General features: G+C 46.3%; 1 protein-coding gene across 1 annotated transcript in view; it reads left to right on the top strand.

Annotated features, from left to right (window-relative positions):
• The window catches only part of MEGF11 (multiple EGF like domains 11), a 238761-nt gene extending 214284 nt beyond the window's left edge, over positions 1-24477 (top strand). The window contains exons 23-27 of the mRNA XM_087745188.1: positions 267-385; positions 8825-8891; positions 14485-14541; positions 21372-21578; positions 22122-24477. Of these exons, the coding sequence (XP_087601314.1) occupies positions 267-385; positions 8825-8891; positions 14485-14541; positions 21372-21578; positions 22122-22282 (611 nt within the window). The 3' untranslated portion in view covers positions 22283-24477. The remainder of the gene's footprint in view (positions 1-266; positions 386-8824; positions 8892-14484; positions 14542-21371; positions 21579-22121) is intronic.
• Positions 24478-24610: the final 133 nt, after the last annotated feature.

The following is a 24610-nucleotide window of genomic DNA, read 5'->3' as shown; positions in this document are numbered from 1 at the left end:
CAGCTGGACTGCCAGGAATTACTTTAAGATCTTCAAAAAGATAACACTGTATTAATTAAATATTTTGCTTTTTTATCTTATACTTAATGCTGATAGTCAAGAGCTTCACACCATGATAATGCAGGATAGATTTTATCTGGAGATGGTTTATATCACCCAGCACTCTAGCAAAGTTTTCTAAACTAGATCGTCTCTAGCATGTTTTCAGTTTCTTAAGAATGGTTATGGCTTCCAAAGTATTTTGTGATGACTTGTTTTCTTCCCAGATATATCTCAAGGTAGCGGCAGTGTACATTGTTTTTCCAATCCAAGCTACCACACTCTCTCATGTGGTGTGACTTCACGCTTCTTTACCAGTAATCTGGATGGAAACAGCTCCAGTAAGGTAGATATTACCCCACCCCACTGTAGCAATGTTCTTATCAGTTCAAGGAAATCAACCAAAGCAATGCCTGTTGGATCCTGTTTTCTGCCAGTGCTATTTAAAAATCCAGTGTAGCAGTTCCTGACACCGTAGCTCTAACAGACACAAAAAGGTCTGCTTTCCCCTGCCTGTGTCTTCGTAATCTCTGTGCGTGGTAACTGGAGTTTCAGCACATGCCTGTCTGGGTCTATAAGCCTCGGTGTCTTAGCAACTATAAGGTATGTTTGCTTCTCCGAAAAGATAAATAACTAGATAATTGTAATTATCCATTTATATAACAAAAATAAATCAATGAAGCATTAAGTCAGTAATCTAACTTCTATCATTGTTTCCCAGATCAGTAGACACACAAATTTCCTGCTGACACAGACAAGCGGATAGATGCGAGAAGGTATCTTGGGTGCTTCTGAGCACTGTTCTCATCCAGGGGCATTCTGAGAGCTCTGCTGTTACTTATGGCTCTCCAGCAGAGCTCTTCAGACTGTATTGCTCGGGCATCCCGGAGTACCTTACTTATCACATGTTGCTATTGATTCCCTGGGACCATTCATGGACTACGCTATTACTCAATTCACCACTTTAGCAATAGGTTTAGATATGGTAAATGGTAAGACAGCTCTTCCTTTAGAGCCTTAATAAGCCAAAGTGGGGCAAAGGGTAGGGAGCAGAGGACAAAGGAAATGCAATTGATTTCATCAAGGTTGTCAGCTTTAAAAATGATGGTACTTGCAGGCTGCGTCACCTTAATCCAAATGTAGCTCTGCTAACTGGAAAGCCATGAGAGCAAGATTAATGCAAAAAAGACAGTATTCTACGAGACAAGGTATGCAAAATATTTCTACAGGTGCTCCTGTAAGTCACTTCTTGGTTATTAAAAGAAAATCTCATTAAAATGTAATAAAAAGGCTGGCTCCAGAGATTTTGCAGAGAAAAGTTTAGACAGATGTGTAAATATGTTTTCCAATGTAGATGGTCCCCTTGTATCATGCATTTTTGCTCCCCAAATTGAAAGTGCAAATGCTCATAATGTCAAATTTAGGATGAACACCATGAATGTGGGTCTGGACCACTAATCCTGTTGCAGTTATTTAAATTAATTCAGAAAAGGTCAAAGCAAGTACCTATCCCGATTTCCCAGCCTGCAGTGCCATCTTGTCGCAGAGCTACTTCAAATATTAAGCTGCCGAAATGGTTTAAAACCCAAAAGTGATACGTTTGGACCAGCCTGGAAGCTGCTTGCCTTCCTGTAGTACTGGCTATCAGTAGTCAGTCAGCAGGTTGTCTTGATATTTAAAAAAGAAAAAACGATGGATCTGGTATTTTTAGGGCACTTATCAAAATATATGGCCTGACTTTTCCTTTAGATCTCCCACCGTCTTACTTATTCATGAGAATGCTTTGCAGTACTGAATAGCTGAGGATGGCCAAAAATATGCTGCTTCTGTCTATGCAGTTCTCCAGCCAAGTAAGACAAAAGAGCATATAAAGCCCCTAATGGCTGCCTTAACGAGTTTCATTTCCAAATCACTTTGCCTGGTGCCATTCCCACTTTCTGCAGGGAAATGTGCACAAGTTGTACTCGGAGGATTCATTTCTTTATAGTGCCAGCTGGGGTCACAAAGGAACCAGTGCAGATGCAAAATGAAAAAAAAGAAATGGCAGAGGAATCTCTGAACTGCTGAGCCAGAGCCCTGGATGTATTATCCTCCCTGTGCTCAAAGGAGACCGCCTTGAGGCGATGGACTGGAGCCATTCCTCCAGCCGCTTCTTTCAGAAAGACAGCTTGGGCAAAGGTACAGAGAGACGGCAACAGGGAGATGCAGCCCTGCTCCAGTTTGAGAAGGCTTTCTCTCTTGTGCGCTCCCCCTGCTCCTCTTGTCCTCTTCTCTCTTTCCGTGTTTTATTTTGCCTTTTCTCTCCTCTTCCCTTGGTGTTCTCTCCACTCTATTATCTGTGTTTTTTCTCAGATGCATTTTCCTATTCTCTTTTCTCAGCCAGCTATACACATGTTATTTCTATTTTACTTCCTGCTGTCTGGGCTTTCCTCTCCCAGCCCTGTACCAGCTCAGCAAGGGTCTGGCTGCAGGGCACCAGCTGCATTTACAAACCTTGCTGCTCTTATCACTGTGCACAGGGGGTACTTCACTAGGGAAGCAAGGTGAGCAGGGATGGCTGACAGCAGAAGCTGAAAGGTCCAGCATTGCACCAAGGACCGCAGTTTGTGAGAGAGGTCTGGCTTCATAGGAAGGGAGCAGTGCCAAGCCTTTCCGCATCTCTTCTAGGACCAGAGGGAAGGTATCTCACCTCCTCCTTTCCCCCCTGCCAGACAGACATTTGGCCACTGCTCAGGACCCTATGCATGTCCTGAAGGTAAAAACTTTGAAGTTGCTGAGAGACAAGTACGAGTGGAGGCATTAAAATCCTCCTGGTGTATACAGGACTGGTTAGTTGTGCTAGTGGAGCGCTCAAACTGGAACACATGCAGGCAAAAGCAAGTGGGAAGATAAGAGGGCGCATATGAGAGGAGACTAAAAAAAGGCTTGGCTTCTTTTATCTAGCAAAATGAATGCTGAGAGGGAGTATGATTGCCATCTATAAATACAACGGGGTAAACACTAGGAGGGAGAAGTGCTATTTAAGTTAGATGACAGAGCTGGCACAAGAACAAATGAGGACGAACTGGCCATGAATGCATCAAGGCTGGAAGTTAGATTTCTAACATCAGATCAGTGAGATTTTGGAATAGCTTCCCAGTAAGACTAATGGGACAAATAAATCTGATTACTGTTAAAATGGAGCTTGATCAGCTGAGTGATTACATGCCTGGGTGCCTGCAGTAAAAGACGGCTGGACTCAGGGACGCGGTGATCAAAGCCCTTCCAGTCCTGTGTCCCTAAAGCCTGCTCCAGCTTCCAGCAGGAGCTGGTAGGGCTGAGCTGTGTCTCTGTGCAAGGTCCAGGAGAACGGCTCTGCACCTCAGGGGTTAAGGAGGAAGCAGAGGCTCCTGCATTTCGGTGCAAGTTTTTAACTGCCAGCACCTTGCTACAAGTAAATGCTCTTCACATGTGAGTGAACTTGCAAAGTCAGCTCGGCTGAAAGGCTGGCCCCATTGAAGTCAAGAGGTATTTTACTATTAGTTTAAGCAAAGCCAAAACTTGACCTTTGCCTATGAGCTCCTACAAGTAGGTTTGGCCTTTATTCTTTTGACGTGCAGCAGCAAATAATAATGATGCCACAAGTTACCAAGGAGTATTGTACGTGAACTCAAGTGAAATTGTGCTGCAGAATTACTGCACCAAAATTTTCCGAAGTAGATAAATAGAGATACAGACTTACCTCCATACCCGTATCTTCACATCAGAGCTCCCATTGCTTGAGTTAGAGACCAGATTTTCAAACGCTGAAGACCTATTTCACTCAGAGGGCATTTGGTGGGACTGTTCACAGAACCACTCTCAGTGCTTCAGTGCCAGCCATTTATTTGAGTTTTTGAATTGTGCATGAATGTAGGACTATGTGTCCCTTTTGCAGAAGGCTGCAAAAGTGCATGGAAAATACCCTATATAAAGCATGAGGCTGCCGCACTGGTATGTCATGAGCAAATGGAGGATTCTCACCTTGCTCTTTTGCAGAGCTCTTAATTCCACCCTCACTCCCTACCAAAGCAGAACAGCATCTCAGCTAGAGCCCAGGTGTTGCTGGTTTCTACAGACTTCATAAAAATCAATTGCTATTAGATGTCCTGAATTTTTAAAGCCAGCAGATTCACATCTATTAAAGGAAGTTCTAAATTCTACAAAAGACTTCACATAAAATTAGAAACTGCAAAACAGACGTCACTGGAAATGATCTGACTGGATGCCACCCAGCTAATAAAAAGGAATTCAACCACAGAAAGTATCATTAAAGTAACTTTGACTAAAACGTGCCCAAGAAAAAGGAAGACTGCAAATACAGAAGCGCTGCAGAGTGTTCAGGATGGCCATCTAAAACTGAGAAACATGGGCTTGGACCACGGAAACCTGAAGTTAGTAGTCAGGGAACTTAATGGCAAAACTCTTCTCAATTGCTGTCGTGGAGGATGAAGGTATGATGGAGTTCCTGCCGGCACTTATTTGCCCAATCGCCATGGACTTCTTAGAAAACCTGAGCATTGCCAAAAGGCACATTGGTGATCAACTTGCCACGGTGATCCACCCAGCTATTTCACACGGGCAGATAATGACTTTGCTTTCCTCACGCTAGTATCTCGTTGATCTTAAAGGGAAAGTTGCCAGATATGAGGTAGTTTTAACAAAATTGCTAAAACTACAAGCTAGGACTTTTAGTGGATAAATTTACTATGAAACATTTTTTCCTCCAGAAAAGCAATTTTGCTTCACACTAAAAATTGAAGTATCTTCTATCTTAAAAAAAAAAAAAAGTTAACAAATTATAGTGTGTTAAGAAATGATAGTAGCACGAAGAGACAGCTATAATCACATTTCTTCGTAATTACTGCATTCTGAAAAACTTAGAAATGTCCCCAAATCATTTCATTAAAAAAATCAATTCTAGCCCTTAGCTCTTCATGCCAAATTTTAGGTTTGTGAGCTGATTTATAAATCCTGCAAAAACACAGCTTTTAATAGAAACTCAGAGACTTTAATAAATGTGACCTAAGTGGTGCAGCTGGATTGAAAATCAGCATTCATGTTATTGCTGCAAGTTTTGAGATGAAGCAAAAAGCCGTGGGCTCCGCTGATGAAAGCTGACAGTGCCGGTAGCGGGGCTGCGCTGATTTACACGGGCCGAGCGTGGGGCCGAGAACGTCGCCTGCCTTCCTCTGTGACCGCATTACAAACCAATCTGCTTTTCATCGCCTTGCCGCTGCTTGTTTGCTCCGACTGCCCCATCCGCCCGTACCGCCTATCTGCTGTCGGTGTTGATGTGCCCAGTTTCGGGGGAGCGCAAGGAGCTGCTGAATGATAAAGAAATGACTCCTGTGTTGTTAACTGGGAGACGCCAGATGCGCAGTCCACGCCAGGAGCAAGGATGTGCAGTCACAGCCACTGCTCTCGGGCAATGATTGAACTAGAAATATTGCAGGCAACCAGCTTTATCAACTTTCTCTCTGCTCTGGGCATGTCCTTGAGGAGAGTGGCTGGTGCAAAGGTGCCTAATGAGCTGATGGCACATGTTACCTTAGTGGGAATATATAGAGACAGAAAATGAGAAGGAACAGGACGAGGAACTAGATATAGCTCTCACTGCCCTGCTGGTGCTGTCTGATGTGAGATTCATGGACTGTGGGGCCGCAAGGGACCGTTGTGATCATCTGGCTTCGCTTCCCACACAGCGCAGGGCACAGAACCGCCCTGAATTTATGCCTCTTTCAAGGTCAGTGCTGGTGGCTCTGCAGCAGGATCTCTTTCAACCAGAGCCTGGCTTTCAGATGGATTTGAAATGGGCTCTTTTCAGTGTGCTGGCATCAATCTATCTTTGTCTCTGTGTGTGCCTGTGTGTATACTTTTATATATATATGTATCTATGCATGTGTATATATGTGTGTCTACATATGTATATATATACACACACATCTATGTTTCTGTGTGGTGGTCAGTGTATTTGCGCTGTTGCGTGTCCTGAATCTTTCTTCCAGGCTGGAGTTCAGCCATTTGGAGCACAGTTACATGCTTTGCAAACGATGAAACCTATTTGTGCAAAAGCTTCAGCTGAATAGCTTCAAAAATACTGTGCAGTTGCTTGTAGAGAGACCCAACATTGTGTGTGTGTGTGTGTGTGTGCGCACACGTGTGTGCACAGCCTCTTCTATCAGTGCTGTCCTCTGTGTCTCTGTGCAGTGCTCACACCGTGGTTTTTCCTGTGTCTGTTTAAGCCAGGGCAGATTACATTTGGTGTAAAAACACATCAGACCACTTTCTGCACCCTGAATCAAGGGAATTCCATCAGCAGGATTCAGTCAATGAGGGGATGTATTTGCCTCTGGTTGTTACAAATCTTCACCTAAAAAAACAGTTTCTGCGATCAGATAAAAGCTTCTAGATGTCAATGTGCAGTTTGTAATATATAGTGTAGTTGTCCTAAACGTAGTACTCCTGGTAGAGAGGAGTGTTTGCAGATGCTTTCCCTAGAGATAAGGGAGAGGCTGCAGAGCTCTGCAGCTTTATCCTCAGTGACCCAGCTTTGGGGAAGCTTACAGAACAGAAGAACGGCTGGCTGGGAGATCCTGCTGGGCCCCATTACCCTGTTTATAGAGGAACTTTTGCCAGAGGAGATTTCCTGACCCTAAGCATCCCCAGTGTGGTCACTACCTAAGGCAAGGGGCAGCAGAGCTGTATGGCTGCCCAGCCCTATGCCCTCCTCCCCTCTCTTGGTCCAGCATTTCTCTTTCCTGCTGTATTTCTCCACCTCCCATGACATGGTTATTCCTTACAGGTCACGGTGGGCTCCTTGCAGCAGACTCAACTGGCTAAACCACTTTGCTTGGTGACTGCCCTGCCCCTGAGATTGTGTCCGTGTAGATGGCACAGAGCAGCGTCCCCAACTGCTACATGGGAGAGCCCTTTTATCCTTCCCCATCTGGCCGTATTTCCTTTAAGGCAATGTCTCCAAAACAGGGTTTGGGCCATTGTGTCTCTTTGCACAGCACCCTGCGCAGTGCACCTCACCCTTCGCTGGGCTCCTGCGCTGGTAGCACAACGTAAAGGTATTTGTGACCACACACTCGGGGGCCGTGTGGGACTACATGTCCTGAGAGCACAGGGCCACGTCCCCCTTCCCTCAGGAGGCCCGTGCACCGGCAGGGATTTCCAGGAGGGCTCGGGGACTCTGGGCTTCCTGCAAAGCCACCCTCAGAGTCCGGGACAGCGGGTGCTCTGCAGACCCAGGGACAATGCAGGGCTGCTGCACCCTGGAGTGGGGTGGCTGTGGCACTGAGGGCTGTTAAACAGGACTGTGAAGGTGGGTGAAAATACCTTTGGGGGGTGTCTGTAGGTGCTGGGTACCAGCTGGCATTTTATATCCCAATAGACTTCAACACATCAGTGGGGGTTTTTTTGTTCCAGGTCTTAAAACCCATTATGAAAGCTAAGCAAAAATTAGTGAGAGATCAGGGAAAATGAATACGTTGTGGTAATTTTGAATACTTTGTTTCAATTTTAACTGCCTTTAGTGTTAAGCATTTTCTTGCAATAACAGTAAAATAGCAGAGCTGAACCCTCTGAAACAGAGGCAGGAGGCTTTCCAGTTTGGAAGCAGACACAAGAGAGCAATGATGGCTTCATAACTTTAATTTTTCAGGAACGGGGTTGGGATTTGCTCTTGAACCGACACTTCCTCAGGACCAGCTGTACTTTCAGCAGGTGTGGCTTGCAAGGGAAAAATGTTGAGGTGTAAAACCTAGCAGCTCTAGCAACTACAGCGATTCACAGCCCCTCCTTGCTGGGACTCACCTGACCACCATACGCTCTGTAGAGCCACTGTTGCTGTGATGCCCCAGTCTAGTGGAGCCACGCACCCCCAAAAGGGCAGCCCCTCTCCTTTCGCTGACCGCCAGAAGAGATGCTCCAGCGAGCTCGCTCCAGGTCCCCAAAACCCCCATCCCTCAGGCAGACGCTGTGCTTGCCTCTTGATGTTGTGCTTAAGCATTACCTAGCTCAAGCGAGGCTTCTACAAATAGCAGAAAAATCAGGAGCATATTGACACGTGTGCTTAATGCAACAGCAGCCTTCTCCAGATGGTACCACCCCGGCGGCGCAGGCTGTGCCCGTCCGCCCCTCTTGGGCCGCGCTGGCACAGGAGCCGGCTGCACCCTGGGCACACGAAGGGTCCCAGCTGCCGCGACGCGAGAGGGGCTTTTCCAACAGTAGCATCTGGATGGCAGCCCTGGCCTCCTCTCTGCTTTTGCTGGCAGATCTGCACAGGGCTTTATGCTTCATTATTGCCAATGTTATTTTCCTTGAATTGAGAGAAATCTTGTAGCCATCACATCTCTTTTAACTAAATACACAGATGTATTAGCAGATCCCCTTTGTTCCAAACAGCTCCTATCTGCATGCTTATGTAGGTGGTTTTGATCCATCCATCTCATTAGTTATTTTGAAACTGCCAGCATGTCACTCCATGTACACAGGCATTCGAGTCGTGATTACTGGTTGCTGAAGGAAATCCTGTATTTTCCAGCATGCTTGTGTTCATTGCTTGGTGAAGTGACCTTCCTTTGTGATTTTCCCTAATGCTAGTAAACAACTGTCAAATTCATACAGAAAAAGAACTGAAATGGTGAGGCCAAGGTAATAGTCATCTCCCATTTTTATTTGTGACACCATTGGGCTGAAGTCTTGGGTGGGAACTGTCTGTTTATTTCAGCATTAACCCATTATCATACTTTTTGAACAGCTCAGTAACAAAATCCTTGACAGAGAAACTGCAGACTGGAGACCCTACACCTATCTGAATGAACTAGGTCAGTAATTTTTAAACAATTTAATCATTTTAGTAGACTTTAGAGCAATTCCAAATCCAAATCAGCCTTTTGTAAAGGCCTTAACAATAATGAAGAATATTGGTGTTGTCTTTATTTCACAATATCAGAATTACCAGTAGTGAAAGATCAAGAATTGAAATTTGTTTCCTTTACCACAAACCACAGATTGGGAAAGCAGAATCAATATTCTTTCCAGTCTCCCTTCCTAGGTTGCTCGGTTGAATCACTATCATCTACGCTATAAATGTTTTTTTAAGGGCTAACTTAGAACATTAAAAATTCAAATTTGGGATTCTTTTTTCTTTCATGCTTAATAAAGTTTAGCACTAAATACTGGCATCGTGATAAAACTGGGGAGCCTCTGGCAGGAGCTGGAGCTGCCATACACCCTGTTATCTCCCAGTTAATCATACAGTGGCCATTTTTCAGGCAATTTTGAACCATCAGCCAGTGCAAACAGGCCAGAGTGAAGTCTAATTGCCCGTACTGCGTTTATTCTCCCTGGCTTCAGTTTTAACAGGGTTTTCAGCAGCTTTTATCTCAAAACCTATCCAGATTTAGTGCTTTGGATGCTATTTGTTTTCCTATCTAAGCACTTGGAGTTTAGCTTGTCAGCGGCAGAAAGCATTTGCCTTTTCCTTTACTGGGATTACTAATATCTTACTGAAAATACGCAGTATGAGGGAAAGTGCAGTATTAAGTGGTATTACAGGATTTTTAAGGTCAGCTATCTCACAGCTCACGTGGCAAAGGAATTAAGATGAGGCACCACCAGGCATCACATCTCGTCACTGCTCTTTTGGTCACACACCATGCCTTGCTCCAAGGATAAGTCTTCCCCGCATCAGGAAAATCACAAAACTGTCGAGCTTCAATGCAAAGCCTTTTCGCCATTATCAACCATTAATGTTTTCTACTCTATTATAACCTGCAGAACTGCTGTTGTGCTTATCTGTACATAACACAGAGAGTTGGGGGTGGTGAGGACTTCCAAGTGCTCCTCAGATCAAGTTAATTTTCCTTTTACCATTTTACTGCTTTGCTTGCTAGCTTTATTTGTTTTTATCTTGCGGTGTCCTGAACTCCCTGTATGCCACATTTGTCCTGCATTCATGCATTTTATGTTACTAGCAGAAATGATGCTAACTGCCTTTGCAGTAAGAATGATGTAGAAGTGATAAATACTTTAGCTAAGTGGTCTCCAGCAAAACAGTCACAATTTTTCCATGGCATTTTGCATCCCAGATATTTTTTCCTTTTTTTTCCCTTTGTTTCTTTCAAAATGTCTTTTTCACACTAATTGATAAAAATTAGATATTTTTTCTTCCCTTTCAGTACCAAAATTAATGCTTGCTTATGCTAACTTTCACAGTGTTGAATTTTTGCTCAGCTCAAGGCCATTTTTACATGAAACTGTAAAATGTTTTCATTTCGTGGTATTACTTCTGTGCAATAAGAGCTGCCGATTCCACTTAAATGTGCAAATTTCAGAAGAAAGCAAAAAACTTCAATTTTGAATTGTGAAATTAACATATAAGTGAAGCCTAATAAGGTCACATAGGGGATCTTGACCTTTAAACTCCGTCATGCATGGAAGTACCGAAGCGTTAGAGATGTACCACCTTCTCATCCCACTGTTAGCCTCAGGTTTTATGACACAGGTGCTCCAGCTCATGTGTTGGAATAGCAGCCAAGCATGGTGCATGGCTGGATTCAGTTAAAAATAGTTAAAATAGCAGTGGACAACTCCTCTGTCATGATCCTGTGAAATATTATAGAGAGCAGATGTGTAAGTAAGTGAGCTAGAAGCAGGGAAGAGGACTTAAAGGGAAATTGAAGAGAAATTTGGAATGGATGGAAAACCCTCAGCTCTTCTGGTCGCCTCCCTGGTTCTTCAGCCAGCGACTCCTCCGGCCGAGGCAGTGGTCCCAAAGGACAGGCTCTTGGACCAGCCAGATGAGGAAGAGCGTCAGGCTCACAAAAATGTCCTTAGGCTTGTTAGAAATTGCAAGTGTCATAAATACGAATTATAGCTGGGGGAAAGGAAATCTTAAGAATATTCATGTGAAAATTAACTCAGACACTCATCTTCTAAAACCTGCAATCATAAGGAGTTTTCTTAATTCTTTTTTTATTTTTTTTGACCTATGAAATGCATTTCTGATCACATACTGCTCAAAGTTGGATGCTGGCCAGACCTGTCCCAGGCTGACACCTTTTGTATTTTGAACTGCAGCATACCATCACTTTTCAGGGTCATAGCTGTGCTCAGACTGGATGTAAGGGTTCGGGGCCTCTTCTGATGCAGAAAACCTTGCTTCTCGATACCATACTGGATCCAGGCTTAGACTCCCCTTTGACCGCACAGCTCAGGGAGAGCAGGAGAAGCAGCTGCTCCCAAGAAGATGCTGCCGTACTCAGGAGCAGCGGCTGGCAGCTCAGGAGAAGCCAGGAGGCTGTTTCTAGCAGAAGCAGAGCACTACTGCTCAGCCGATTGGTGGTATCAAGCCCTTTTCGGTGTGCTTGGCACCACAGCTCCTCACTTCCAAGCAACGTATCTCTGTATCTGTATCCAAAAGAGGATCAACAGAACGCTTTCTGGAAATACCACGCACTTTCTGTTTCCCTGTGTATCTCATAAATGCAATCCCACAGGTAACAGGCACGAGTGCTTTAATTAACCACTCTTTGCTCTCCTCACTCTTGCAGGCTGCACTTTTACAGCTTTGGAAAACACCTTTTGATTGCTCACAATTTGCATCACTGGCCTTTGCTCAGCCAGGAGTCATTCCTCAGATGTTTTATTTGGAAAAGGAAAGAAAGAAAGATGTTCTCCGAGGGAGCAGAGAAAGGGCTGTTCATACCAAGGGGGCTCAGGGCCAAAGGAACAGCCCATTTCAGAGTCCACCATGGTCCTTATTTCAGATGCATGTCCTACACACTGCTGCGGCAGCACAGATCAAGGAGACGGAGCAAACATGGCAAGGAAGCGTGAGAGTGAATCCGCCTGACCCAGCACCAGCTTCCTGGGAAGAGGGCAGGTCGGATGGCCAGGGGCTGTTTGCTATACGTGAGGCTAAGGAAAACTATTTCGTCTTAACTGAGGACCCAGCATAACTCCTATCTAATCAATGTGTATGTTCCTCCTGATATCAGTGGGGCTCTCTTTGTGCCCAACAGGAAGAAATTGTGTAGAAAACCATGAGTCTTATGTATGTGTAAGCATGTCTAGGCATATATGCTATATATATAAAAGTATACATACACATACAGTGGATCTTACCAGACTGCAGGTATTTTGCCTGTTTTGCAGGACTTCAGTTGCCAGGTTTGTGTTCTTTCCAGCTGGGAAATGCAAGGAGCAGAACAAAGCCTGTTTTTACTGCTGGCACATTTGCTTGTGAGCTTCAAACATCGGGCTTTGTCAGAGAGATAATCGTATCTGTTAAATAGAGTTGGAGTCTGATGATGAGCACATTTGCACAAGAATTCTCATGGACGTCTGCTTGAGATCAGTTTGGGGACTCTGTGGTGCCAAGAAGAGGCAGCTTTGTCACCTTTGCTGTGTGTCACTGCCTGTTCAATGCAGCCTAGTCCTACTAGATTCAAGGAATGGCTTGTCTTTGCATTTTCTATTCGCTGTCTTTTGTTGCAGAACCAGAATTGTTTGCCCTGTGACTAATCTCTCTTGCTCTAGTCCAGTCTGCATTAAGCAATTGCAGAGTTCAGCTTCCAGCTCCTATTCCAAGCAAGTCGAAAGTCCTAAACCACCTACTCATTAGCCTGAGCGCTGGGCACAGTGGGCTGCAGACAAAAATGGTTTTATCTATCTGTAATGGTTTTTTAACAGCAGTCCTCAAAGCAGAGACTAAAGTGTGATTTGCAGCACATCTTGAGTGACTCAAAGCTGCAGTTATTCCAGAGGACCAAAGCCAAGCCACAAAGTTTAATTCAGAGCTGACTTTGCATTTTTCTCAAAGCCAAGAGGTGTGGAAAAATATTTCCAGCCGAGACTCTGATTTCACCCTAGCAGACAATTTAGCTTTGAACTTAAACCTAGACTTTCCTTGCTCAGCCCTGGCAGGGGGATGTGTGACCACCAGGGATGACCTTCGGGAGCACCACAGCTGGGAAGGGGAGCACCAGCCCTGTGGCTGTGAGCCAAGGGATGAATTAGGTCCATCCTCTTCGCTCAGGACTCTGCCCTAGCAGAATACAGGAGAGAAAAAAGCACATAGCTAATACCGTTAGGTGGAAGAGCTGCCCCACTATGTCCAAACCACCCAGTCAGCCTTGCCCTCTGCATCTTCTTTCAGGGGGTGAGTCTGGGAAGTGGCTCAGGACGAGTGGTGGGAAACAAAGCAGAGGGGTCCCAAACAGTTTGGGGAGGTCACTCTTGGCCAGAAGGGCAAGAGCTCCATCACAGAGAGCCAGCGCTGTACTGCCAGCCCTTTTCCTGTGCTCAGGGATGGGGGCTCTGAGAATCAGAGCAAAGGGGTTTGTCTTTGGTGTGCCATAACACATTTATTGTCTACTTTAGTGATTTTTCCTTATTTATCAAAAAAACAAGGCTGTTATGAAGAAGGGACTGGTACAGCATTGCTGGTGGTGGTGACAGCTTTTTCTGTAGAGACCAGAGGACATGCAAGGACAAAAAGCTGTGAGACCTCTGGGACATGCGGTTTGCAGGGCTCTTTTACCAGCATAACTCAGTTACTTGATTGGGAATCCCATAAGCCACAAGGACATTTCTATCTCAGTAACTAAATTTGTGTTGATTTTGCTAGTCAATAACAAATATCAGACTCTATAGTTAAAAAGATTTAAAGGCTTATATTAGATTTTCCTTTTGATTGATATCTAGGATAATTTGCAGTGGTGAAAATGGAAAAGGTTCCCATCCCCTTCTGTCTCTGCCTCTGTAAGGAGCAGCAAGTCTTTATGGAGGTGCATAAGGCAGAATTCTTTGCCCTCAGCTCTCTGCTCTCAGCTGCTGCATTTTCAGACCGCTGTAGCCACTTAGGGACTATTGTCACCCCAGTTACTGAACTGTGCAAATTTATAAGCAAAGTCATATAAGGTAATTTAGAAGGATTGTACACATCTTAGAATCTAAGACTGTGAATTAAATAATATACTGGCCACTAATGAAACAAAGCTTCAAATTAGTCACAGAGTAATGTAACCTAACCTGCAGACTCAAATTTGAAAGGATGTGTTTTAGGCTTCTTTTACTAACCCAACCTAGTGTTTCAGTAACGATCGTATCGGCAGATGATTTTTTTTTTCCTGTTCTCCTGATGGATAGCTGTTCTTGGTAATGAGCAGTACCCTGCTTGAGGAAAGCCCTCCCTTCCAGGGAAGCTCTTAAGCATATGCATAATTTTAGGTGTGCGCAGAATCCCCACTGAAGCTGAGTGCATGCTTACAGCTGAGGATGTGCTTAAGAGCCTCCCTAAATGAGGGCCTTGATGTACAATTTACAGGAAAGAATATATGCTGCTCAGTAGTCAAAGCAATCCAATTTACATAAATATTTATTTGTTTTCCATTATATATCATTTTTATGCAGGTGCTTGTGGGATGGATAGACGTCAGAACACATACATAATGGAAAAAAGCTTCAAAGGTATGGTATCCAGTGCCTGCAGTCACCCTGGCAAAGAGTTTGAGGAGGGTGTCGTAGAAGAGGTGAGATAGGAGACCTGAGCACCCGGGAGCGTGGTCATGCAGAGACAGAAAGGGACAGAGCGTACAAAATACGCTGTGTGGCTCAGCTGGCAGCACTCTTGACTCCGAGCCAGATGTCTGGGGCCCATGAATTATGGACACAAGTCTTCACAAGGCCGTAGGCTCCGGCCTCAGCCAGCAGCATAAGACAAAAAGGGAGGGCTTTGCTGCAGGGACAGGAGGTGCAGGTGGAGCTGTCTGGCCAGGGGAAGCTCTTTTAGGACATGTCAGCCATCCTACAGGGGCTTTCTGGTGGCAGTTGCTGATGATAGACTGGTGCGTTTGCCTGCTAAGTAACAGCTCTGTAAGGCTTTTAGCTATCCTGAGCTTAAACAAAGCCACTAGAAAACAAGCTGACCCTGCTATGTGGCCTTCGCTGAAAGAGATTTATAGCAGAGCTCGAGAAAAGACCTCACTCAGTACATTAACCAGTCACGCTGGCACGAACCAATTAATGGGCATTGACTCTAGGGCAGTTCTAAAAAGGGAGCATAGATGAGTCATGAGCACAAGGCTCAATGATTTTAGATTTCAGTTGTCCACCAGGTTTATATTGAAAATATTCTGGTTATGTATGGACTACAAGACCACTTGGCACAGTGGTCCCCACAAGCTCCTGATTGATTGGGCTGGGGTTTGGCACACCGAACTTGGGGTCCAGAAGATGGAGCAAGGAGTCTGTCTCATTGGGAACAGGCAGGTTTCAGGCTGAGGTCCTTGATCTGAATTCAAGGCTGTTGTGTCTGTACACACCAGCTGGGAATGTCCCTCCATCAGCCGAGGAGGTAAATTCTGCACAGCCTCCTTCCGTGATGTCCTTGAGCTGGTATTGGCTGAGTAATGGAGAAACGGTACCTTCACACAGAGCTGGTTTCAAGACGCCCACTGGTCTGCTATGGCCGAGGTGTTATAGAGCAAGACCTTTATCTGAACTAACAAGGAATATTGAAAGCTAGTCCACATAAAAGATGATGATCAGCTTATAGCCAGGCCTAGAGAACACTAACCACTTCATAGCTGCTGTTTACAAAATAAAGTGCTATAATATTTGCTAAAACATCACCTTACCACACAGAATCACTGAAGGAAACCAATAATGCATGACCAAGTCTTTCTCGATAAAGATGAATTTAAAATATTAAAAGGGTTATGTATGTGTATTTGACTTAATCCACTGGTTTCAGCTACTTCAGTGATTCCCTTTTTCAGAAAAAAAATCTTACTATAGTATTATTAGTTGTTCTTTTTACTCGGAACTATTAATTTCAAGATTAAACTAAATTACTGTGTTTACAAAGTTAAAAAGCTGCTTTAAAGGCACACAGTAGGAATTCCCATCCATAGACACAGTCACACAGAGAGTGGGGTACCAGTGTGAATGAGAAAAAAAGAATTACAGTAACAGTGAACTGTGAAATGTATTTGCTGCTGCTATATATTTTGTTTATTATTTAGGATCTGAGTCATTTTGTTTACATGTTTATCTCCTTATAAAATGAAAAATCAGACCTAGAAGCCATGTTGGGAGAGCTGATGTGTTCTCTGTGTCTGCTCAGCTGCTGCAGACCGGCATGGCTGGCGCTGGCAAGGGCCAGATGCCGGGGACACAGGAACACACCTGACTTCCCCGGGATTTTCAGTAGCTGAACAAGCAGGGAGTTAGCAGCTGAGATTTTTCAGAAGCAGATTGCCTTTGGATGGCTAAAGGTTTCCAACAGCCCAGTCTGAAGGTCAGCTTCTGGGTTCAGGCAGCCCTGGGGCTCTGGTGGCAGCATGGGCACTCTAAGTCTCAGATGAACGCCCTGCCAGAAGGAGCTGGGTGACGTCCCCGATGCTCAGTGCGCAGCGCTCCTTGCCCTGCCAGGCCTTGCGTTAGCCCTGATGAGCCACCTTCATCTGCTAAGCTGAGTCCTTCACATAAAAGAAACTCCCAGTCCCAAACAATTGGATTCTGTCAGCAAAAAGACTTTGGCAGGCGGGTGCTTTGTGTTTATATACATTTATGCACTTTAAAGATGATGTCCTTTCCCATCAGCATCTGCTAGGTCTAACTAGAGAAAGCCTGCCCTGTAGTTGAAAATCAGGTTTGGTGCTCCTGACCCCAGCCCAGAGCAGTGCACAGGATGCACTGCCGGGAGGGGGCATGGGGGTCCCATGGCTTGAGGCCAAGTTCAGGCTGTGGTGGACCTGGTCTGCCACCAGCTTCCTCCAGTTCTCCTCCGAGGAGACCAGGGCCCCCAGCTCCGCAGCCCCTGCGCCACGCTGGCCTGGCTGGAGGCTGTCCCCAGAGCAGGGCAGCCAGGAGAGGGATGTCCCTTTTGCAACCTGCCAATGCAGTGGCTGTGCCGCTGGTGGAGGCCCGGGGGTTAGGCATGGCCGGTTTGTGTTTGCTAGGGTCTCCCACAAAGAAGCCCAGCTGACGCCGCGGTGTCTGACCGCTCCTTGTGCTGGCGAAGCAGCAGGAACCCTTCGGGGCAGCTCTGAGCCCCGTGGCACGTGGTGACAGTGGTTGAACAGTCACAAGGTTTCAGAGCAGTTTCTTTCCTGTGCATGATGTTCAGTGATACCATTTCCAAGCTTTTATTTGCATCTGAGTCCTTTTCTATTTTTCAGGGTTTGTTTTTGTTTGTGTTTTTTTTTTTAAATGAATGCTGATGCACTGGTGGAATAATGGGACCTCAGGCACTAATATTTTAAGGAAAAAAAACCCTATGCTTTGCACAATACCCAGCAAAATCCCAGCAGTTCAAAACATTAATGCACTTAACTCAGGGACTTGGGGCTTGGTTCAGTGTGGTTCGTTTGTTTGTTGTACAGGAATGTGTCCCCACAACTCTGTCACACTCTGAAAAGCAGCATTAAGCTATCGCTCTGTTACTGTCCTAGCAGCAGCGAAGGTTAGCCAGGTTAATGAAAGAAGCCAGAAAGGCACGCTACACTGAACATCATCCATAAATGTGATTAAATAGTAGGAGAGCATGTTTTACCTGTGTACATCATATTTCCTTAGCACTTCAACCGTGGCAGTAGGTATCGAGGCTTGTCATTAGTATGCCAGAGGATATTCAGGGCAAAAGAGAGGAACCCAGTCTGTGGGAGGGACAAGTACATTTCCAGTCCCTGGTAACAAAAATAAAACCTCCTTCAAAGGTCTGGTGATTGGTATCCAGGCAACACAGAAGACAGGGACTTCAAAATTAGAGCATATTCCCCATATTTCTCTAGTGCGTCCAGCTGATAAAGTGCTTACAGCAAGTACCAGGGCTGCTGGTGGCAGTGCCACGGGCTGGGCTGAGCGTTGCACCTCCACGAGAGCCCGACCCCGTGGGCACACGGGAGGATGAGGAGGCAGCATCGCCAGAGCTCACACATGGCCTGCAGGGTGAATGGGCCGAGAATTTCTAAATACGCTTGTTCTGGGTTAAATTAAGTCATGAAATGAAATTTGGCAGTTGATGCCAGACTTTTTAGTTATCCCCAAATTACCTTAACAACAAAGTAACTCAGATGCTTCCACATCCTTCAGAGTTAAATTCTTTCTGATCTTGCACATAATGTGTCTTGTGGGCTAATGACTCCCTGGTGTATAGCACATTACCAAACATACGCTGGTGCTCCATAAATTATATCGTATCTGGAGCGAAGGGTCTAATCCCTAGCTAGACATAGAGTTCCCATTTACGTCAGCGGGAATCGGCTCTTAGGCATGCTGTTTCTCAATGTCTTCTGGGAAAAGGCAATTCCTGGGGAAGGCCAAATGAGTCTGGGCAGCCCAAGCGGTATTTCACTGGGCTTCCCTGGGAAGGGGAGGGCCGGTGCTGCGGCTACAGCCTGAGGGATGCCTGCCGGGGGGGTAGCGTCAGTGCTAGCAGCAGTACAGGGGAGTTTTAGCTTAGGAAGATAAAAGTCGCTGAGCTGGACTTAATAAAATATAGGCTGTGCTGGGATTTTTGCCTATGCCAGCTCTGCCGTGCCCACTCTTATAAATAAACCAGCACTGACCCACGCAGCCATTCACCTATGTGCTACAGCACAGCGGGAGCAGGGCTCCTCACTCTTCCCCCTTTTTCGCTGCAGTAGCCAGCAGTCTTTTATAATCTACATTTTATGAATTTAAACCCAGCTCTGTTTTGATTTGTTGCCTTCCAGCCGTGGTGCCGATAGGGAGAGCTTTGTAGTGGACTCTCAGGGTGCCGGCAGCCTCACGCTCACATGTGGAGCTCGCTTTGCCCTCTCGTCCTCGCAGGGTCCGAAAGCTGCACGCACCTACTCACCCTGCCCACTTTGGCGAGCTCCTGCCTTTCGCTCCCATGAGCATCTGCTCAGCAGCATGGCTTGAGGCAGAGAAGCAAGTTTGCAAGTTTTCCTGTGCTCTCGCCCCAAAATTTAATGCTGGCTTATCAAAAGCTGCCCAGGCTCTCCTAACGAGCACTACGTACTTGCAGTAGCCACCAGCAGCTGTAACTTGATGGCAGGTAATGCTGAGCCCTCTCAGAATGAAATAAAAGCCTCAGGGCTGAGCCTGTCCTCCTCATCGGGGCCATGTCCCTGACGCAGTGAGCGTTCCTGCACCGCTGTCGGCTCGGGCACCGCCGGGAGTTTTCAGCTCCTTGCCCACATGAGACAGTTCACCCATGCACACCTTCCCAGTGACTGAAGAATGGGGCCCAGTCCGTATAGCACAGGTATTTTTAGACTAAAGATTTTCATTTTATTACAGGATTTGTTAGTCTTTGTCTACTGCCTCCTCCCCTTTAAATACTAACGGATTCTAGACGGCGTGGCACCTTAATTTAAGTCAAATACATAGCAAAAGCTAATAACATTGAGCTTGCTCATGTACAAAAGCCTTTGGTCTTGCAGGGTTGCTCCATCGCTCATTAAAAGGACAGGACAGGGCAGCTTTTCTCTGACTTGCCTGTACCAGGGTGGGGTTGGTAAAGCTGGAGGGCCAAACCCTGCTGCCAGCAGCTGGGGAACATTTGTGTCGCCTTGGTTCCCGTCTCCTGTGATGTACCAAAACAGACGTGTTTCACTTTGAAGCAAAGGCATTGTTAATCTCACCCAGGCTGAAGTCAGATGACGAGTATCTTAATTTTATTACTAAATAAACATTGCACTGGTGCCGGGGCCTCTGCCAGCCCTCACATCCCTGATGGTCCCAGCATGGTCCAGCTGGTTTGCTTTGCAGCGGAGCTTCCTACCAAGCTGGTTTCACTAACCCTGAGAGCTGAGGACTCTCAAGATTTGCTCATATCTCTGAAATTGGAGCACACAAATGCAATCGCTTGCTGCAGGCGGCAGGGCATGACCTGACACCTTGCTCAGGAGGCCTGCTCAGCGCTATCCCCCAGCTGAGCCAAGACGAAGGGCACCGGGCCCGGGGGCTGACGGACACACACCCACAGACACAGCCCCAGAGCTGATGGAGGGAGCGTTGCACCACAGAGTGAAGCAGACCTGACAAGTGAGTTAGCAGGACGGGGCGGATAGGCATGGAGACGAGGTTTGTAAAGGAGAAGCGATATCTTGTTGTCTGTCTATTTCTTAACCTGAATTTCTCTTTTTGTCTCCCATACTAGATAGCGGGGGCAGCTGGGATTGCAGCTATTTTGCAAGTCCCGCTATTTCACCGGGAGTATTTCATATATACCAGGATCTGCCTTTGTACTGTAACCCAGCACAAGAAAATGCCTCATCTTTCATTGCATCGCTCTAATTCTAAATTAATGGCACTGCCCAGCAGGATGCACACAGCAGCAATGGCACGTTCTTGAATGTCAATGTTAAGACCTATTTATTCTCTATTGTTTTTTTTTATTTTATTTTTAAAGCAAGACTGGCACTGTACCTTGCAGCAGGCTGGCATACTCCAGCCAAGGTCACCGACAGGGGAGACCGGTGGTTACAACTCTCACGCCAACCTTGTTCTCCCCACGTAGCGCCTCCTCCGTCACCATCTCCTGTTTTCTCCAGCCTAGCGGAGAGGAGCAGTAGATGTCTACAGCAAGGGGGGGGGGGTGGGGAAAGCAAAGCAAAAGCGAGGCTCAGATGAAGGCTTGTCCCCCGTGCGGAAACCCAAGCGCTCCCCACTAGCAGGAGCAGCCTCCTCCCAGTCTTAATGGCAGAGGGAACATGAAGAAGTCGGTTTCTCCTGGTGCTGGACAGTCCCAGAAACCAGAGCTCTCAGGGGACATATGTGCATGCGCTGCACTGATGCAGTTCTATGCCCGCTGGAAATGTTTTGCATTCAAACGTACGGCATTGATGTTGACCAAAGGCCCCGGGACACTCACCCTGTAGCCGGCCCAGCAGGCCAAGTACCAGCAGAAGGTCCTGCCTACAGAGCCGACTCGCCATGGCCGCGTGCATGGGTCTGCGGGTCGGCAGGGCTGGCGGAGCGGGATTAAAACATAGCTCCTTAGGAATTAGGGGAGGGAGGGAAAGGATTGCCACCTCAAATTAAATATTGCAGTAAATGACAACTAGAACCTTTTACAGGAAAACCTTCGGTATCGAGCAGGTTGTTATTTCTTTCCTGCTAGTCAGTGGTGGATGCAATGGTCTGGACACACCCAGAGCACAAGCGTCGGGTGTCTGTGCTGGATGCTTCAAGGATCTTCCTTACCCCTGCCCATATGTCCCCCCACCCTTCCTGCAGAGGTTCAGTTGCAATTAACCCAAGCAAGCTAACAACTCTAACACTCCCACTCTGCTCTTGTTTTGCAGATTATATGAAAGAATCTGTGTGCAGCTCCAGCACTTGTTCTCTGAACAGCAGTGAAAACCCATACGCCACCATTAAAGACCCCCCCATTTTAACATGCAAACACTCCGAGAGCAGCTATGTGGAAATGAAATCACCTGGTCACAGGGAGTCCCCATATTCAGAGATGCCAACTTCATCGACAGCCAATAAAAACATCTACGAAGTTGGTAAGTGGGGTGGGCAGCAGAAGGTCTAGTCCAACAGCTGGTGTTTCATGTAGATGCTGATGGGTTTTTTCCCCTGACACAAGTAGCAATGGTCTTGGCACGGCGCAGGGAGGCGCTGGCTGGGGGAAGAAGGCCTGGGCATTAGCGTGTTGTTTGGGGAGCTAAGTCCCGGGTGGGGGCCTGTGTGACGGTGGTGGATGTGAGCGTGGTACAGCACCAAATTGCTCCTCCAGCCGCTGGCAGAGGAGAGCTGCCGTCCCCTCTTTACGCTCTTGTTTTAAACTGCCGCAAAGTCCAGCTGCAAGATTTGAAAGCGCAGAAGTGTTGGTCTTATGAAGACATTATCTGCAGGGCTTTGGGAACTACTGCCCTTGGATCTGTTTGGTGGTTTTCTCCCTGGGCTGCCCCGTGTGCTGCCAGTAAAGCTGCGAGGGGAAAAGATGGTTTGGGAAGCTGAAGTTCTGTGCTTGTGACAGAATACAGGAGTAACTAGTTTTGGGAGCGCTGCTAGTTACCGTAACCCAGTTTTCCTTGCTTCCCCAGAGCCCACTGTCAGCGTGGTCCAAGACGCCCGTGGTCGGAGTGCCAGTTACCTCCAAAATCCATACGACCTGCCTAGGAACAGTCACATTCCTAGTCACTATGACCTCCTCCCCGTAAGGCACAGCCCGACGCACGGGCCATCTTGGGACAAGCAGTCTTAAAGGGATGAACTTCACTGGCGCACTGGGCTGCAAACACAAACTTTGAGGAAGCAAAAGAGAAGACAATCCTTTTCTGCACTGCAGGATGCTGACGGGACTTCAGACTGTCTTACGCAAGGACCTAACGTAACACAACATCAGCTTGGGCCAACTGCTGCTGCATGATGTTATTTATAAAGACATTTTTATATGGGTAACAGGAACTAACGAGAACTTCCTCCACGCATGACTGGCGTACGTCACCCCAGGAAGGTGTCTACCCGCTCCAGGCAAAAACTCTCCGTGGCGTGTATTCTAACCCCGGCTTTGTTGTAAAATAAAACACAAAAACATGCTAAGTAGAAGGACTTACAGATGTACATTTCTACCAACTGCATCAAGAAACCTTTTACTGTTAGGAACACGGTGACTAGGAATACGCTGGAACATATTTTACACCTTTGTCATTGAAATGGACATTTTTCTGAACAAAAGCAGGGAAACTTGTCATTTCACTGTCTGGAAACCTCATTTACTGCCATCACCATGCGCCACTTCTGCAGATCATGCTTGGTAATTAGCACTGAGATGCTCATCTTTATATTCAGTACCAGGGTATTTGAGTAGAGGAATATTAACACAGACACGTTCTGTGCGGTTTTTAAAATGTAACATCTTGGCAAATGTCCACTGATCTTTGCTGATGACTTGAGTTTCAACAATGAGGCTCACACCCGGCTTACCACACTTTTAACAAGCTATAAAATACTTTGATTGGCACAGACAGGCTTTAATTTTCCTTATACAGCTTCCATTTTGTTAGATAAATCCACCAGATCTGTCAGGCAGTGTAAACTGATGGACCTCCACTTACTGCCCTGGGACGCTGCAGGTTTGCACAGACTCACCCTGGTTTGGTTTCCTTTCCTAAAGCTAAGACACGTTGGCTTCTCTAGACCATCTTTACAAACCGCCTCATTATGACTCACTTAACAGCATGCCATTTACGACCCCCTTTAATTTGATGTGCATTACCGTGTAGTGCAACTTTATCCATTGATGATTCTACCTGAAATGTTATTAAATTGAGCTGAAACTGGGTTTTCTTTTTCAGCAGCTGTTTGTGAAGTAATTATCAAGGGGTTGGCCCGTGGTAAAGTTTTGGACTAAGCCACCATGATTTTTTTTTTGTAATCTTTATTGACCTAGAAAGTGGAATACTTGCCGTTAAGCAGTTCCTTGTAGATTTTGAGCATGAAATAGTATTGATTCTAAGTATGTAATTTTATTAGGCAAACATGGAAATAGCAAGTTGATTGCCTCTTAAATATAAAAAAAATTCTGTTGCACATTTGCCAGTCTGATGGAAGTAGAAGAGAACAAAACCAGCACCAATCAGTTGCTCAAAGCATGATCACTCGTGTAACCTGCTGGTCTAGGGGACTGGTAAGAGGAGCCTTCCAGCTCGGAGGCAGCAGCTCGATCCCGGCTCCGAGTCAGACCAGGCATCGGATCACTCGGAGCACCCAGCCCGTGTCCCCGCAGCCAGGCTCGGCCCTCGCCTTGGGGATCGAAGCCCCTGGCACGCCGGTACGGAGCCGCTGGCGGCCTGCACAGCACCCTGCGCTCGCTGCCGCAACACGCTGGCCTCAGGGCGTGGGGAGCCCCGGCGATGCGCTGCCGGAGGAGCCGGGACCCCGCTGGGTGGTCGGGTTGGCTCTGAACCCCGCCCTGCAAACCAAGAGTTTTGCAGCGAGACCGCCGAGCCGAGCCCAGAGGCCCCCCAGGCTGCCAGAGCAGCAGATTTTCATGTTGCAGGATAATGCATAAGTAGTTACATGAATGCTGCATGTGTGCATGGGGGCAATGACTGATCAGCAATAGTCATTTTATTTTCCAGGAAAGCCTTATTTGAGATCTAAGTAGACAATTATTTCGTAGGGCCAGTAGGAATATATTTTATGTACATGAATAGAAAGACTTACCTCAAAAATATCAAGAGAAAGGCAGTTCGATAAGGAATACTCTTGCTAGAGACCTACCTTGACACCCAGCCCAAGCAGCCTCAGCTGCCAGCCTGACCAATGTTTGTGCGTGCGTTGCTGTAAAGTTTGCGATGAGACTCCAGAGAGCAGAGATATGCTTAGGTTTGGTTTTTTTTTTTTCCAAGCTGGATTTTCAAACCAAATGCAACGATGTGCATAGAGCTTAACAGAAAAGAAACAAAAGAAGTACCTTCTTGTATATTAGCATTAGTTTAGGAAATAGGCACCAAAATGGCAATACTTTTTTAAGGCAAGACAGATTTGTAATATATTTGTTCACTGCGCAAAGGTATTCTACCTTGTA

This window comes from Nipponia nippon, unplaced genomic scaffold (genome assembly GCF_047370975.1).
Source record: "Nipponia nippon isolate SJK-2023a ecotype South Korea unplaced genomic scaffold, ASM4737097v1 scaffold_9, whole genome shotgun sequence".
NCBI classification, from domain to species: domain Eukaryota; kingdom Metazoa; phylum Chordata; class Aves; order Pelecaniformes; family Threskiornithidae; genus Nipponia; species Nipponia nippon.
Note: the sequence above shows the minus strand (reverse complement) of the source record. Positions and strands in the feature narration are given on the sequence as shown.